Raw genomic sequence first — 17926 nt, forward strand, 5'->3', positions numbered from 1 at the left:
CCTACCTGTTTTCAGTTTCTTCAGGGAGAAAGAGTCGTAGTGTCCACTGGAGAGACATGTTAAGTATCTCAGAGTCAAGATATTTAATCTTAAGTTCAATTGCTCTTGCTTCTTCACTGTAATTTAAGTGCATTTCGTTTTCTTTTGTCCTCTGCAGGGGTGGAAATGTATTCTTCTGCAAATAATCTTTCAATAATGAAAATGAATGTCCTGTTGGTTTTTTAAAATTTTAATGATCCACACAAGATACCAAAAAAAAAAAAAAAAAAAAAAGCCTTCCCTGTGTGGTCTTAATTTACCCTAGATTTATCTAGTAAAGAAAGTGAATTGCTTTCTCTTTTTTATTTGAACAAGAAATAATTGAAATTAATGTAAGAGTGGCTTTCTTTAAATGAGGATTGAGTCAAAATGCTGAACGTATTCTCGCCTAAAACCCTGATTACTGACCGTGATGTCTTTATCTGTGTAGCTGACACCTTTATACGAGCTGGTAAAGGAAGTACCCTGTGCCTCTGTGAAAAGGCTATACCTGAAACGGGCCATGGAGGAGTATCTGGATGAATTTGACCCCTGCCATTGCCGGCCTTGTCAAAATGGTGGCATAGCCACTGTGGAGGGGACCCAGTGTCAGTGCCACTGCAAACCATACACATTTGGTGTGGCGTGTGAGCGCGGAGCCCTCGTAGGGAATCACGCAGGTCAGTGTACTGCATTTCCTCTGGTTATGCTGGACACATTGAAAAGGGCACCTGAGATTGTGCTTCTTTGTGTATGAAGAGGTGGAATCTCATCAGGGTTTGAATTTAGTATCGCCTTCCCTACACCACCTCTGGATCATAGCTACTGGGGTCAGGGCTATTTGCTGTCCATTTTCCCATCTGAACTAACAGACCCACCATGCCTTCTACTCTTCACTCTCCCTTAGAATCGATTTATGCCTAAAGGACCTCCATCCTTCCCTAGTCATCTTTTTAAGGTTTTGTCATAACTTAGGTTTACGGAGCTTGTGTTAGCAGTCACTAAGCTTTCTGGTGGCAAGCTCTTGGAAGCACCTCTATTTCTATTTTGTATTATGTCCCATCAACCAACCATTCACAAGTATTTGTTGAATGACGGCTGTGTGCTCAAACAGTGCACTTGGTGCTTTAAGTACTTATCATGTGAAGTTGACTTTATGAGTAGGCAAAGTAGGGGATGATTTGTGTATATTTATTTTTATATTTATTTATACGTCTCTCTCCTCTAGAAAGCTCATTTATTAAGGTCAAGACTGATTCCTTTATTTCCAGAGCCTTGCATAGGGCTTGATTCATAGAAGTCAATAAATGTTTGATAAATGATAAGTACATGATTAAACTATGGTTGCCTATAGACAAGCAGAAAGGCATCCCTGCCTCCAAATATCTCCCCAAGTGGCCTGTCCTGGTAAATTGAAATGCCATCACTCTGCTTAATTCCTTTGTGGTTTGGATTTACAGCTCTTTGATAAAAGCGAAGCTCCCCCTGCTGGTAAGGAATGGAGTAGCACTCATAATACATCAAATGCTGTTATTAAGTACTATTAATATTCATAGGGGACTACTTTATTAACTCAGTTTCTAATTGCAGAAGAAAGGCTAAGGAAGATCATGGGAAAACATTACACACATTATTTTTATTTTGCTGTGTGTGGTACTGAGGAATGGGCGTGGAGGGAATGGGGGGAAGAGGGATGTAGGTCACACAGCAGAAAGAGCTAAGGAGCCGTAAACACAGCCGTCTATTATCAGGAAATAATGCTCTGGGGAAATGGTTTCTGAGATCAGTTTCTAACTAGGAATGCAAAGCTCTTAGAATATGCTGCAAATTCTCTCTTGCCTCCTCCAAGGAATATGATGGGTAAAATATTAAAAGAAACAACTGTGTTCATCATGAATCAGCCCTGAGGAGGAAGTTGGCCAGGGTGGTTTGAAGAGGTGTCTGTAGATTGGAGAAGGATGCTGACAGGAGGTAGAAGCATGTCTCCTGCTTACACATTTCCTCACTTTGTGCAGCAACAGCCCTGGGGTTGACAGCCCGGAGTACCCAATAGATTATGTTCTTCTCATGCCCAATGACTGCTTTACCAATAGGAACTTATTTGTCTTATCGAGAGGCAGTGGGTAATGAGAAGAGCCTGGACTCAGCCGTAAGACTGAGTCATGGTCTGGATGTGGCCGTCCAGCACTGGGCATTTAACCACTTTGTCTTAGATTCCATGCCTTTCTAAAGAGAATGTTAACAGATCTCTTGCCCACCTCCATTCATTTTTTTTTGGTGGGGAGGAGGAGGTAATTAGGTTTGTTTGTTTGTTTGTTTGTTTTAGTGGAGGTGCTGGGGATTGAACCCAGGATCTTGTGCATTCTAAGCACACATGCACTCACTCTACCACTGAGCTACACCCTCTCCCCAATTCTTGTGAGAAGTAAATGAACGAAAAAATGCATGTGAAAGTGCTTTGATTGTAAAATAATAAACAAATTTAAGATATTACTGCAAGAAGTTCATTAATCCAGCCTTGCTATTGACGATCCTAGTCAGTGTGCGGAGACATTCTGGCCATTGTAGAAGACCTCAGTGAACAGAGGGATGGTAATAAACCCCAGATGGTCCCCTCCACCAGCAACTACATGGGCAGGAAGCTTAGCACTAAGCTCTGAAATCTTCCTCTCCTTACTTTCTGAACAACCTCTCCCTTATTCACAGGAGGGGTTGACGGAGGTTGGAGTTGCTGGTCCTCTTGGGGACCCTGTGTTCAGGGGAAGAAAACAAGGCGCCGAGAATGCAATAACCCACCTCCCAGTAGGGGAGGGAAATCCTGTATTGGAGAAACGTCAGAAAGCAGGCAATGCGAAGATGAGGAGCTGGAGCATTTTCGGTAATTGAGACGAGACCTCCTGGCAGCTACATCAAACACAGTGCCCTCTGCAGTAAGCTTGGAGTACACACCTGCTGCCATTGAAAGATTTAAACCTTAATCATGGTTTTATTAGTGAGTACTTTGCCCTTAGCACTGGGTTCAGTTACAGGGGACGGACATGCCGCAGCCAATTTGCACTTGTGTGCTTCCAGTTTTCCTGATGCGGGTGTTAACAAAAGGCTGGGGAACTGGGGGGCCTTCTGGCTTAGTGGATGAGAGCAGCAGCTTTGGCATCAAGCAGATCTGCCACTTACTTACTTCGTGATCTTGGGCAAGTTACTTGCCACACCTCAAAAATACGGATAAAAATGGTAGACACAATGATGGTAGGATATTGTCTGAGGTTAAGAGTATAAGATGGTTAGTACAGTGCCTGGCACGTAGCAGGCGTTCAGTTGTGGTTGTGTGACTTCAGACACACCATTCCCTCTTATTTATTTATTTTGGACTAAGCGTAAAGTACAAATTTGAGAGGCTAACATCTTCACTGCTTAGCCCAGCTGGCTGACACCACCTTCCCATTCATCAGGATCTTGTAAAAGCTATCTTCAAAAATGCTTAATTGCTGAACCATACCCCTGAGTAAGAGTTCTTAATCCACACCCCACTGTCTTACATTGTCCTTGTAACCCTCTCTGATTTAGGGGTTGTCACAAACTCTGGGAAGATAATTTGAGGGTCATGTGAGTTGAAGAAAGATGTAAGATGGTTGGGTGTCTGGTCTAGGGAGGTGGGATGTCTTATTCTTAGGTCTTTGGTGCCTCATAATCCAACAATAAACAGTATCTCTCTCCCTCTCTCTTTTTTACAATTCATGTAGTGTGATTTTATTGATAGGCTGTTTTGTTTTTAATAATTCTTTTCTTTTAATGTGTTTATTGTTTTCTTTCCAATTAATAGGGTTCTTTTTAAATTCTTATTTTTTATTGAAATGTAGTTGATTTATAATGTTAGTTTCAGGTGTATAGCAAAGTGATTCAGTTATACATATACAGACATACATATATGTATATATATAAATACACGTATTTTCCGATTTTTTTCAATTACAGCTCATTATAAGAAATTGAATAAACTGTTTCTTAACTGAGGAAGCTGGCAAACATGAGATTATGGTGGGTGGAGAATGCTGCCTTCAGGGATGAATCTGTTGGAAGATGAGGGCCCCTGAGGAGACCTCTGCCCATGTGGGCATATTTCCTTTTCCTTTAGACATAAAGCTGGAAGGAGAAGGACAGGAGCATCCTAAGGAAAGCATTGAACCAATTCTCATTCTTCTTGGTGTTCCAAAGAGAGGAAATATCTACTTCTCCCTTAGTACAAAAAGGACAATTACGCTTAATACTTCACATTTCTGAGTTTCCTCAGTGTGTCAAGAATAGGAGGAACCCAGCTCAGAAGAAGGCAACAGTCACAGGCTATTTGTAATTCTCTCCCTCAGATTTCGAGTTTCTGGAGTAGAGATACTACCGGTGGTACACTGACCTCAGAGGGACTATTGAAAACCACTGTTTAACGAAGGAAGTCATCACTGTGACTATTGTGAGCGCCCCCAGGGACTGCCGCGTGAGAGGCAGAAAGAGCGTGATTTTAGGAGCCTAACTGACTAGATGCGAATCCAGCCCTGATAGTTTTTACTCTGTAACCTTGGGCTAGTTATTCAAACTTTCCGAGCCTTTCTCCACGTACCTCACAGTGTACTGTGAGTGTGAACTGAACACATTAGTAGACCAACTGCCACGGTGCCTAGCACACAGTGAGCGCTCGGTCAAAAGTAGTTATCATCTTGTTACCTCTCTTGCAGGATCACGATCTCAACCTTATTTTCAGTACAGAATGAATTCTGTGTTAAAGGTATTTAAGAACCAAACAAAGGAGATAAAGTAGGTGTGAAATAGGTGATGTCTAGATATCGCATAAAGCACGTGTGTTGTCCAGTGTCTTCTTTTTCTTTTTGTTTTCTTTCTGTTTTCCATACTACTGATCTATTAGTTAGTTTTTGGAAGCTTGCGTTTATGTTTGTGTTTTTTATCCCAGGGTGTGATCAGATATTTGGTTCTGAGAATGACAAAAATAGCACATTAATGTACTTACTGAATGGAGTCCTTTCAGAGGCAAATGAAAAGTTCACTGTGGTATAAAATGTTTATTAAAGTGTGCAAATCCATCACGTTAATTATGTTTCGTTTCTTTTTCCTTTCAGATTGCTTGAACCACATTGTTTTCCTTTGTCCTTGGTTCCAACAGAATTCTGTCCATCACCTCCTGCCTTGAAAGATGGATTTGTTCAAGTTGGTTATAAAAGACTTTTTTTTTCCCTTTACATACACTCTTTGCTCCAAGATCTAGCTCTCTACTGATGTCATAATCTATTTCCTTGTTCCGTGATGAAATGGTGCTAAAAACATTTTATGTGTGCATCTTAGTTTTAGTGGTAAGGGTTTTAGTCTGTGACTTTTCCTCTTTGGCTTGAGGTGATTAGAATTCTGCAGAACGCAGTACATCTCCTGTGGTAAGGGAAATCAATATCATCACCCAATGAATTAGAAATGTTATCATGCCAGAGGGCTGCTAAACTATTCCTATCCTGAACACTAAAATAAGAATCTATAAGCAAGTTCTTCATAGAGAATGTTCCCTATTCTTTCCACTGAAAGAAACCTTTTTAAATTTTTCATAAATATGGGAGTTGGGTGAAGCATTAGGTTTATTCCAGGAGCCAGTAAGACTCTCAGTCCGTGTCTGGTGAGATGTGGGTCATTGTACTTTGAGCAATTTTCTTGTTCATGAAGGAACACAAGTCATCTGCCACTTGTAATTCTGGGGAATTTTCTTGTCTTTGGGGTCGTATTAATTTGTACTCTTCCCACTCCCTGTTATGATGAGGCTTTGGTTCCAAACCCCAGTAAGTCTCCTCATGGCTCACATAGGAGCTATTTTTCGTCATTCTCTTGTTGCCACCAGCCTTGCTTTCTGCAGGAAGGATTTTGCCTTTCAGATTCCAGGCCCTTGAACATATACTCAGTAAGCATTTGCTAAAGTTTCCCCAAATGTAGGTACAGTTGGGAGCTGGAAGATGGAGGGGTGTGTGTGTGTGTGTGTGTGTGTGTGTGTGTGTGTGTGTGTGTAAGGAGAGAGAGAGAGAATGAACTTAGCATCGGTAAAACTCACACTGTCCCACTACAGTCACCACAATCCAGGAACTTCCTCAAGGAAACACTCTTGTAGAATGAGGCCAAGCAAACTCATACTGCAGCAGATCATGGAGCTGCTGTCTTAAACTCCAGCGCAGGTGATGTCCTGTAAGGAGCTGGGGATTCCAAACACTGTCTCGTGGACTGGCTGCATAGAGGCATCTGGGGAACTTAATAGATTGTGGCTTGCCCCTTGTTCTCCTTTTTTTCCCCCCTCATTCTGTGGGTTTGGGGTAGAGCCTTTTTTTTTTTTTTTTCAGTTGTTACTTGTAGTTCTGACAAAGCCGGCCAGGTTTAGACACTGCTGAGTTAGACTTTCCCATATAGAAGTCCCTATGCAAGCAGAGGAAAGCCTAGGGGCTAGAACCAAAGCAGATCAAGTATCTTTCCCCGTTTTCTTCAAACCTCAACACCACCGTGGACCTCCTGTTTCCTACCAACTCCCATGGCAGAGCCAGACTGGGCCAGGGGGAGCTAGACTGGACTGTGAGAAGAAGAAGGCACCACAGAATTTTGTCCTAATGCCTAGAGCAGAGCTGGTCCAGCTCCGCGCCCTCTCCTGGGCCAGCTTTCTTCACCAAGCCCTGAAGTCGCAGGGACCTAGAAGGATAAGGAAAGGAACCAAAAGAGACCACACATGAGCATGAATACTCCCCCAAGGCTCAGCCTTCAAATTCTTCCTTGCTTCACTGTGAGTCTTACCTCCTGGCATTACAGGCTAAAGACAAGTCCTTGAATCTGACCCAGCCATGGAGGCACGTCCCTTACAGGATGGGGCTGGGGAGAGTGAGGGGCGAACAACAACACTGTGCTTCCTCTAAAAGTCATCAGTGAGGAACTTAAACTTCCATGAACACAATTATAGATATCGAATATTTCTGCCTGTTCATAGCAGCATTTATTGGGCAATATTGTCAATGAACAGCCCATAACATCTTACTATGAATACTATGAAGAGTTGACTGACAAGGATATTTTCAAAATATAACAGTCTTGCCTGAAAATATAAGTGAAAAAAGTTACTTGGACAGTACCCACTAAAATAATTTTAGTAAAATATTTAGGTCAGTGCTTGGTGTTTGGGGAGCAATCAAAAAATTCTAGTACAATGGCATTAATAACTTTATTTCAGTTAATGGTGGTACCAGTGTTGTTGGCTAGGATTCTACAGGGAAAAAGAATTTTACAATTTTCAAAATGGGTTACTTGAATGTAGGTTGCCTGATGATGAAATAAGTCATAATTTATGGGCCAAGTATATCTAAAGAAACATTTTGTTAATGCAAAATGGACATATTCTTCCTCTCTCCATCTTCTATTTCTGTTTAGGATGAAGGTGCCATGTTTCCTGTTGGGAAAGACATAGTGTATACTTGCAATGAAGGATACTCTCTTGTTGGAGACCCTGTTGCCAGATGTGGAGAAAATTTACAGTGGCTGGTTGGGGAAATGCATTGTCAGAGTGAGTGGCCTTGGATATAGGATCTAACTTAAGATGAAAGATGAAAAGATAACGTGGAAGAGAATGAATCAGGATAGATAACCACTCTCCGTATGTCTCGATTTCCTTTTCCTGAAAGGCTCATACGATCCTGTCCAAGTTTCAGGAATACTTTGTAAAAAACCCTCAGATTTCTCTAGTTGATGGTGCTTCTGTTAGGTAAGGCACATTTTATGGCAATTTTAAAGTTTCTGCTGCAACTTAGAATAGGTCAGGGAGCTGAGTTCTGGCTAAGACCATCAAGACAGTCTTTAGAGTTCAATTACTGGGGATTTACCACAATCTCCTTCCTTAAATGCTTTGGATCCTTTTCTGTTCAGATGTAGGCATCTGAGTAAGTGCTTCTGCATGTTGTTCCACCCTAACTCAATTCTCTGGCTTCCATCCCAGGTGTTACGATGTAAGATTGTTCAGCAGATGGATAGACAGAGCTACAGGGATGTATTTTTCCTGTGCCAGTTAGTCTGTGCTCTGTGAGGAAAGCCGTACTGCACGTGTACATTTTTTCTCTGAGATACGTACCTGTTAGTGAAATTTCTGAATCATTAGGCTTGATAGATACCACCAGTCTTCCAAGTGGTTGTACCAATTTACATCCCTACCAGGATCTGAGAATTTGAGGTTGCTCTGTATTCTCACCTATACTTGATATCATCTATCTTTAAAATTTTTAGATATACTGGTGAGTGTGTAGTGATATCTTATTTTCTAATCTGTATTTTTAAATTTGTATTTCCTCTGATGACTAATGTTAACCCTGTATTTATTGGCCATTTGGATTTTTTTGTGTGTATGTAAAGTGGCTGTCCAATTTTGGAGGCATTTTTTCTGTTGGTTTGTCTGTCTTTTTTCTTACTGATTTGTAAGGCCTTTTCTTGTTCTGTCTCTGTCTGTCTCTCTGTCTCTCGGCCTCTCTGCCCTGGAGTCCTTGAGAAGAAATTGCTGAAATAGAATATAAATATTCCCTAGCTGGGAGTAATAAAGCCAAAAGTTGGTTCTTTGAAAAGATTGCTTTCAAAGATACTTCTGCTTGAAGAACTTCTTTTCCTTTCTTGTGAATCTAGTGGTGAAAAATTGTTCCAGTTTTTGTTCATCTAAAAATATTCTTACTTTATCTTTACTTTTGAAGGATATTTTTTACAGGATAAGAAATTCTAGGTTAGCAGTTGGTTTCTTTAAACCCTTTAAAGATTTTATCGCACTGCCTTCTTACTTCATTGTTTTCTGGTGAGAAGTCAGCTCTCAGGTTTACTGTTTCTCCTTTGGAAGCCATATCTTTTCTGGGTGGCTGCTTTTGTCAATTTGTTGTTTGTCTTTGTTTTTCAGAAGCAGCTCTACTCTGGTGTGCCTAGAGGTGATTTTTTTGGTCTTTATCGTAGTTGATAGTCAAAGCACTCTTGACCCTGTGCTTTAACGTCTTTTGTCAAATTTAGAAAATTCTTGACCTTTGTCCTCAAATATTGCTGTCTCATTCTTGCTCACTTCTCCTCATGAGACACAAATGATACATTTTTAGAACAGATATACATGTACATACGTATGTATACATATATATCTTTGTTTTTCTCTCTCTGTTTCATTCTAAATATTTTCTGTTGATCTACTTCCCATTTATTAATTCTCTGAACAATTGAGCTTACTCTGCTTTCCGGAACTCCACTGAGTTCTTAATTTCACTTTCCAGTTCTAGCTATCCCATTTGCCTACTTTTCTATACCTTCTAGCTCTCTGTTGCAATTCTCCATCTTGTCATTTATTTTTTTTCCCAACGTATTAATCATAGTTATTTCATGGTCCATGACTGTTAATCCCATTGTCTGGATCTGCTATAGGTCTGTTTCTGTCGTATTTTTTAATGTTAAATGAGTTTTGGTTGAATTACAGACTTCACATGTAAAAAAGTTAAAGAAATAATTTGAGACTTTAGATGATGGTAAAGATGTTGGTTTGCTTCTGGCAAGTGATGTGGCTGACCTAAGTCCAGTTTCCATTTGCCCTCGGCTGTCACCGTTAAGGATTCTAAAGGAAAGTATGGGATTTCTACCGAGGCCTCCCCTTTGTAGAGGACTGGACTCTAATTTTGATCTCCCAGCCCTGTGAGACTGCTAAAAACTGTATCCAGCTATTCAGCCTCTGAGCTGCAGCTTTCTCCTTAGTTTAGCTGTCTTTCAGCACATTAAAAAAATTTTTTGTTTTTCAAATTTATAAATACCTCAAGGACAAAGGCATTACCAAATATTGTAATCACTACTTTAGACTTCCCTTTTCTCTGGAATCTTGGACCTCCAAACTTCCACTGCTTTGGTTTTTCTCTGATGCTGTCAGGAATATTTTTCCTTATAATTTTGTACAGCCTTTCTATTTGTCTTGGTGGGAACGAGATTGTGGAAGCAAGAAATGTGTCATGGCCAGAGATAAACAAATTTGATGATAGATTTTTTTTTCCCATTTTAAAAATTTTTATTTGTTTTTTTATTTTTATTTATTTATTTTTGGTGTGGAGGGGGTAATTCGGTTTATTTATTTATTTATTTTAATGGAGGCACTGGGGATTGAACCCAGAACCCTATGCATGCTAAACACACACTCTACCCCTGTGCTATACCCTTCCCACCACTGAATTTTTTCTTTTTTTAAAAATAGACTTAATTTTTTTAGAGCAGTTTCAGGTTTACAGCAGAATTGAGCAGAAAATACAGAGTTCCCACATAGCCCTCCCCACCCACACGTATATACTCCCCTGCCCTCAACAACCCTCATCAATGTGGCATATTTGGTACAATCTATGTGAGGCAGGAAGCCCCATAAAAGGACCGGCAGGACCCCTAGGCAGGGCTGCTGCTGTCTTCACAGCACCGTCTGGTTCCCTGGCCGGGAAGCTCTCTCTCACTTTTTGCCTCTAAAGTGGCTAACTTACACCTAGAATTCCATTGGGTCTCTGAGCTCACTTCTGATTGGTTGTTTCCTTCACTCCTGATTGGTTATTACTCTCACTTCTGATTGGCTATTACTCTCACTTCTGATTGGTCCACTTCACTAACTTCTTCTTCTTCTTTTTTTTTTTTTTTTTTAACATTTTTTATTGATTTATAATCATTTTACAATTTTGTGTCAAATTCCAGTGTTCAGCACAATTTTTCAGTTATTCATGGACATATACACACTCATTGTCACATTTTTTTCTCTGTGAGTTATCATAACATTTTGTGTATATTTCCCTGTGCTATACAGTGTAGTCTATTCTACAATTTTGAAATCCCAGTCTATCCCTTCCCACCCTCCACCCCCCTGGTAACCACAAGTCTGTATTCTCTGTCTGTGAGTCTATTTCTGTCCTTTATTTACGCTTTGTTTTTGTTTGTTTGTTTGTTTTTGTTTTTGTTTTTTAGATTCCACATATGAGCGATCTCATATGGTATTTTTCTTTCTCTTTCTGGCTTACTTCACTTGGAATGACATTCTCCAGAAGCATCCATGTTGCTGCAAATGGCATTATGTTGTCGGTTTTTATGGCTGAGTAGATAGATTATTAGCTCTTTCAAGGCAGAATATGTGATGAGCATCTTGTGTACAACTTTATTGGCACAATATTGGCACTCAATAAATGCTGATTTTGAATGAATAAATGGATTTTCTGATGAAAATGGTGCAGAAATAGAATAGTACTTTATAGAATATTGTCCAAAGTCCATTAGAGAGATTGGCAAGATTTTTTTAAGCTTGAATTCTGACTTGATTTCATGACTATGCATATTTCTCACTTTTCTCCTTGTTTTTTCAAGTAGAAGATTTAAGCTAAGGAATGGAATGGGATAAGAAAAAATAGAAATGGGAAACCAAAGAAGATTTAACATTTTTATGATTGCAATGTTAAAGGTGGTTCTTTAAAATTTCAGGTAGTAAAATATCTAGTTGAAAGTATGCTAATGACATGCAAATGAACACAGCTCTTGGGAAAATTCTGGTGGGACTTCACCAGGTGAGAGAGAGAAGTAGCAGCTATGCAAAGTCTGGTTTTAACAGTAGGCTGGACTTAGGGCTTATTCAATTTGAATTGTCACATTGCCTTGAGGGCAGAGGTGAGAGGATGGGGACTGTATTGGTCTTCAGTTGTTAATGTCATTATCTGCCAGGCACGCTGGGACTTGTCTTCAGGGTGAACTCACCTCTTCCTCCTTGTCTGCTAATTTGAAGAAGCAGAACAAGTGTATCAGCACCGTTCAAGACTGTCAATTTTTTTAAAAGATGGTTTAGGAAAGCAATGACCCTTGCATTCTGCTCTCCGTTCTCTTTAGAAATTGCCTGTGTTCTGCCTGCACTGATGGATGGCATGCAGAGTCATCCCCACAAAGCTTTCTACACAGTCGGCGAGAAGGTGGCCATTTCCTGTTCAGGTGGCATGTCCGTAGAAGGTCCTTCAACGTTTCTTTGTGGATCCAGCCTTAAGTGGAGCCCTGAGATGAAGAATGTCCAGTGTGTGCAAAAAGGTGAGTGGCTCCTGGTTCTGTCCAAGGATAACTGAACTCGGTGAACTCGGGCTAGTGAGAGTCCCTGTGGTGGTTCTTCAAGGCATCGGACCACCATAACTGTGGGTCATTCCCTCCCTCCCTGCCTCCCTACAAGAAGGAGGTCAGTTCATAGACCGGGTAACAGACTTTTTTCATGTGGCACAGACAGACTCACAGAATTCCAGGAAAGGCAAGACTAGCCCTGGTGATTCTGTAATTTTAACATATATCCTTCATATCAAAGATTAGCTTTAAATCTATTAGGATGCCAAGAAAATAAAGAATTTCAAAAAGCTGATTTCTGGTTTCCTCATGACTTTTTAAATGTACTTTTATAAAGTCCAGAGTTGAGGTCAAAATTTATATAAAATTCTACATGTTTCATTTTGGGGCTCTCAGAGTTTATCAGTATTATTGAAGTTGAAAATTTAAAAGCCTTTACATTTAACACTGCAAAGCAGGAGTTATTGAAGGAAAAGTATTGTAGTTTGTGAAGTTGTTCTTAATAATAGAAATCAAAATATCCAGTATTTTGAATACATGGAAAATTAAAATGTTCTTTTAAGAAGCTAAGGCAGGAAGAGACTTCGAAAGTCAAACTATTTCTTTTTAGAGATACTTAAGAGGGGGTGGATTTGTTTTCAAAATAACCTCAAACTTCTTTGCTTACATTTTTTAATAAATGGAAAATATCAGGTTCATAGCAATTAAAAATGAAAAAAGAAAATCACACTCGCATTTTATTTTACTTATTTCTTGAGTATATGATTTTTAATTCAATGCTGAAATTGTTTTCTGTGCTGAAGATGAAGACAAGATTCCATGAGTAATAGTAGTAGGTGGATTAGATGTTCACAACTGAAAAGAGAGCAGGGTGTATGGGGCTCTCTGTGACTGATGGTGGACCTGGGCTGTGATGTTAAACAAGTCACAGATGACAGAATGGGAGGGCAGTGTGTCCACCGGAACGCCCGCCATGCTGGTTCCCGCGTGCACTTTAGCTGTCAAAGACCCACATCAGAGACAACTGCTTTGTTGTCCACGTGCACTGCAGCATAACCGTGAGTTCATTGAGGATAAAGTAATGGACCTGTACCAATAATGCCGACATTAAAGAGAACAATGTGCAGTCGATGACGGTGCTCTTTTCTTCCAAATGAGATTAATACTTGTTTTCCTAAAATGTCTTCTTCAATCACTTTGTAGCACAATTTGGTATGAATTTTCTCAGCAGCAAATTTTATTATGGTTTTAATTAAGGATGTTTTTGAGACCTGTGTGCTTTTCAGAAGACGTGGATAACAGTAATAACTCCCCTTAAACTAAGCCCATCACAAACAAAAAATCCGAATCTTGTCAGCCTCCAGAGTTTTAAAATATCTGTTGTATAAGTGTTTAGTCTTTTTTTTTTTTTATTGTGGTAAAATACACAATTTTTAACCATTTTAAAATGTGCAGGTCAGTGGCATTAAGGACATTCCCATTATTGTTCAACCATCAATACCATCCATCTTCAGAACTTCTCCGTCTTCCCAAACTGAAACTCTGTACCCACTAAACACTAGTCCCTCGTTTGTCCCCATCCCTGTCAGTATTTAGTCTTGATGTGAGGATATTTGATTTTAAAATAGTAAAGGTGCATACGGTAGGTGGACCCTAAGAGTTATACTATGAAGATAACAAAGCTGTGTTCTTTTTAAATGCCAAAGTCTTTGGTTTAGGTAATTCTACAAGTGATCTTTCACTGAGAAATTATAATAACTTTTAGAAAATATTTACAATCTGAAATTCCATCCTTATGAATGATTAGCAAATAAACGAATACAAATGAAGAGTTAACTTATATGGCTTAATCATTGAACTTACATTTAGATCAAGCTTTCTCGACCCCAACATTACTGAAATGCCTGTAATTCTTTGTTGTGGGAACCTGTCCTGTGCGTTGTAAGATGTTTGGCAGAATCTGGTCTCTTCTCACAAGATGCCAGTAGCATTCTACAGGAGTGACAACCAAAAATGTCTGTAGACATTGCCAAATGTCCCCTGCGGAGCAAAATTGCCCCTGGTTGAGAAGCACTGATCTAGATAATACCATTAAAATATTTTATTTTGGAATCATTTTAGATTTTAGAAAAACTGCAAGTATAGTTTCCATATACCCTTTACCCATCTTCCTGTAATATTAGCATTTCACACCCCTTGACAGTTTTGTTGGTCAAAACCCAGCTGCTAATATTAATTATTACAATACTATTGCCTAAACTACAGGCCCTATTCATTTATCACCAGTTCTTCCACCAGTGTCCTTTTATGGTCTAGGATCCAATTCAGGACACTACACTGCATTTAGGATAATACCCTTTCAAAGAAAAACGTTCAAAGAATAAGTACCTGCTACAGACGTTGCTAGACATAGCAGGCATACTTCACCTTGCTACCATATTTTCAAGTTTATGCCTTCCTTGTTCATGAGATTTTCCTGTCATGTCTAAAGTTCTTAAGTTTTCCAAAGTAAGGAATTCCATGGCTTGTGCACCCATTAAACATGTCCTTCAGATAAATGACTCTTACAGATATAGGAAACAGGTAATTAGCTTTATAATGCACAAATACAGGCCGCTGAATTCCATCTAATGAAGCTGGTGGGAAGGTGGAAACAGCAGGGTGTTGTAGATGGTTTGTGTTGGAATCAGGCGTAGCCCAGGCCATGGCAAATTATGCTCTTGTAAGTTGGACCTGTTAAAATTAGAATGATGGTTGGCTTTCTATCAGTTTGTAGAAAACATAAAGTGGTGGAGAGGATTTTATTAATGTAAGTATCTCTAGACATTTACTCACTGTGGAGGGAAGACCACTTGATCATTTACATGTTAAGAGGTTATTATAGCTGTCCTTGAGATCTGAGAGTTCTCCACATATAGGTCAAGTTATGTTGCTGCTTTGTCCTGTTATAGGCACAGCGGGCAAAATTCAGTCCACACAGCAAATGGTTTTTAAACCCCACCTTCTTTTTTCAAACTTAATTTAATTTTTTTTAATTGAAGTACAGTCAATTACAATGTGTCAATTTCTGGTGAACAGCACAATGTCCCAGTCATGCATATACATACATGTATTCGTTTTCATATTTTTTTTTTTTCCATTAGAGTAAACCCCACTGTCTTGATGAAAGGGAGCCTACTCCATTGGCCTTCAATTCAGACACAGCTGGAGTTAAACCTTGGCTTGGCCAATTTAACTAGCATGAATTTCCTAACTTTTCTGACTCTTAATTTCCTAATCTCTTAAGTGGGCATTGCTCAGAAGGATTAAATATCACCATGTATAAAAAGTGCAGGGCCAAGAGTAAATGCTGAAGAAATGGTGGCTATCATGACCAATGAAATTATTTGTAGGGTGCTTCTAGAAACACTCTATCTCTTATAAAATGCTTTGCAGCTAAAGCTTTTTTTTTTTTTTTTTAGAAACTTGTTGCACTTCAGAGTATTCCAGAGCCTGTTTCAACAATTAAAATAATACCTTGTTTGCTACGAAGAAGCTCTTCTCCTAACAACCGCATCTCTGTTATCTTTTTCTTTTAGACGCCCCTTTGGTACAGAAAGTGCCTGAATGTCAGCGCTGGGAGAAACTGCAGAATTCAAGATGTGTTTGTAAAATGCCCTATGAATGTGGGTAAGCTCTCTCTAGGCTCACCTCTGTCTGTTTTATTTTATTCAAAGTAAATGGGATGATTTCTTAAGACAGTAGTCTCTGTTAGATGGAAGGTGTTACCTACCTAGGGTTAAGGGTTCTTGCATTTTAATCTGGTCCATGTGCTGCCTGTCATTTGCCTGGGTTACCAGGACTGATGGATTGGTGGTGTAAAGCAGTGTTCTAAGCTGGCTGGTGAGAGAGGCTGAAGGAGTGTTTGAGCACTGCTCGTTCTCTGTGTAAAATGGGGCAGAATGACAAAACTGTCACCTGAGAATTTAGAGCTTGAGGAGATTAGTGCTGAAATTCCCTTGACATGTAAACTCTTAAAGCAATAATAAAGCAGCTGCTTTTCTGATTCTTGAAGTAGATTTGTGTTATAAGAACATCACCCAACTTGAAGCCCCTCCATTGTAGAAGGATATCTGAAGCAGTTACTAGATGTCAGATGCAGATGGCACAACTAAATGGGGACAAGAAGAGGTTTACTGGTGGGACTGTTTACAGAAATGTGGGGAGAGAAGAGGGCAGGGCAGTCCTCCTGGACTGGTAGGAGCTAGAGTACACAGTATATCCATGTCCAAGCCTGAAGCGGGGAGAGAGGAGCCTTGACAACAACTGGAGACAGAGAGGGCTAGCTGAGGAGGAGTTGAGAAGGGGCTGAGTCCCTCATTTTAGGGGCCTCAGTGACCCCTCAGGGGAATACCCCCCACACTCTCTTCCCTCCCTCCAATCTCCTGCACCCCCTGATCCCCACCCTGCTCCCTGACCATTGATCAAACACACCTGAAACTAGAGGACAAGGAAGTCTGTTGATGTGGTCCACACATGTCAGCCTCTCAAGCAAGATGGAAAAGAGTGGAGGGTGAATTGGGAAAAGCAAATGGGAGATATCCTATGCCACAGACTTACTGGCCATCTTTAAGGTTAAGAATAGAAACACACATTTATGAGCCAATTACTTGGCTTTCAGTTAGTATGATCATTAAAACATATATCCAACTCCTTAAACACCTACATTGGTTAATGATGATTGCAGTGGTGTCTTGTAAGAAATCACTTCTTGTATGAAGGACAATATAACTGAATAGTATAGATGGAAATGGCCAGCCCAGAATATTCTGACTGTGCTGTTTTATTAATCGTTTTTTACTTTGATTCACTTTCATCCTCTTTCCAACTTCTCTGATTCATTTAGTTTATCTGCACCCTGTTGTTTATAGACATGGTATGAGTTTTCTTAACAAATACTGATAACAAGGTAGGTGACCTTGTAAGGTCTCTGCCCTTTAACCTGAGTCATTCTATTTAAAGTTTAAATAAACAGATAGAAAAGAGGTACAAGGATTTGTTTCTATTATGTAAATGTCCAAGTAAATTTAGCTCTTGGTCAGAGAAGAAAACATTAGAGCTAGACATATACATAAGTAAATATAGATTCTGTCTGCTATTCAAAAATACCTTGGGGGTGGGAATAGCTCAGTGATAGAGTGTATGCCTAGCATGTATGAGGTCCTGGGTTCAATCCCCAATATTAAAAAAAAAAGTGCAATTTCTTAAAAAAAAGCCTTGTTGTCTAAGGTTTCACTATAGTAATGGCTTCCTTACCCATCAGCATTCAGAAATGTGGTTGTTTTAGTTAGTGACATTTCAAATAGTTGGCACTATTTTAGCACCAATGCTTAAGAAAAAAGCAACACATTTTATGGAAATATTTCTAAACTATTTTGCAAACATAGATACTCTAAAAATGGCATTGAAAAAAAGAGTTCATCTTCCCTTGAGGATTCAGTCATCAACTGTGGATAGTGTTGTGGACATGCACTCTCAGGGCTGCTGGGCTGGAAGGAGCTACTTTCTCCCGCAGTCAGTGGTGCCACTTGACTAAGAAGTCTCTGAGTGTTTGATCTTTGCTGATTTTCTGTCTCCTTTGTTCTCAGTCCATCAGCTGTTGCTAGCATACGTTGCCTTCTCTTCTAATTTGCTGTATCTGATCTGTTCTAGATGAAACTAGATCGACAGTAGATATCTAAGCTTGTAAAAATTGTGAGCAAATAAAGAGCAAAATATGTTCATTTTGAAGATTGGAGGGGGT

The 17926-nt window shown here is 39.7% G+C and overlaps 1 protein-coding gene across 1 annotated transcript in view; it reads left to right on the forward strand.

Annotated features, from left to right (window-relative positions):
- The window catches only part of C7 (complement C7), a 47671-nt gene that overhangs the window by 26413 nt on the left and 3332 nt on the right, over nt 1-17926 (forward strand). The window contains exons 11-16 of the mRNA XM_006193051.3: nt 470-698; nt 2725-2896; nt 5142-5229; nt 7462-7594; nt 11929-12120; nt 15723-15813. Of these exons, the coding sequence (XP_006193113.1) occupies nt 470-698; nt 2725-2896; nt 5142-5229; nt 7462-7594; nt 11929-12120; nt 15723-15813 (905 nt within the window). The remainder of the gene's footprint in view (nt 1-469; nt 699-2724; nt 2897-5141; nt 5230-7461; nt 7595-11928; nt 12121-15722; nt 15814-17926) is intronic.

This window comes from Camelus ferus, chromosome 3, assembly GCF_009834535.1.
Source record: "Camelus ferus isolate YT-003-E chromosome 3, BCGSAC_Cfer_1.0, whole genome shotgun sequence".
Taxonomy (NCBI): domain Eukaryota; kingdom Metazoa; phylum Chordata; class Mammalia; order Artiodactyla; family Camelidae; genus Camelus; species Camelus ferus.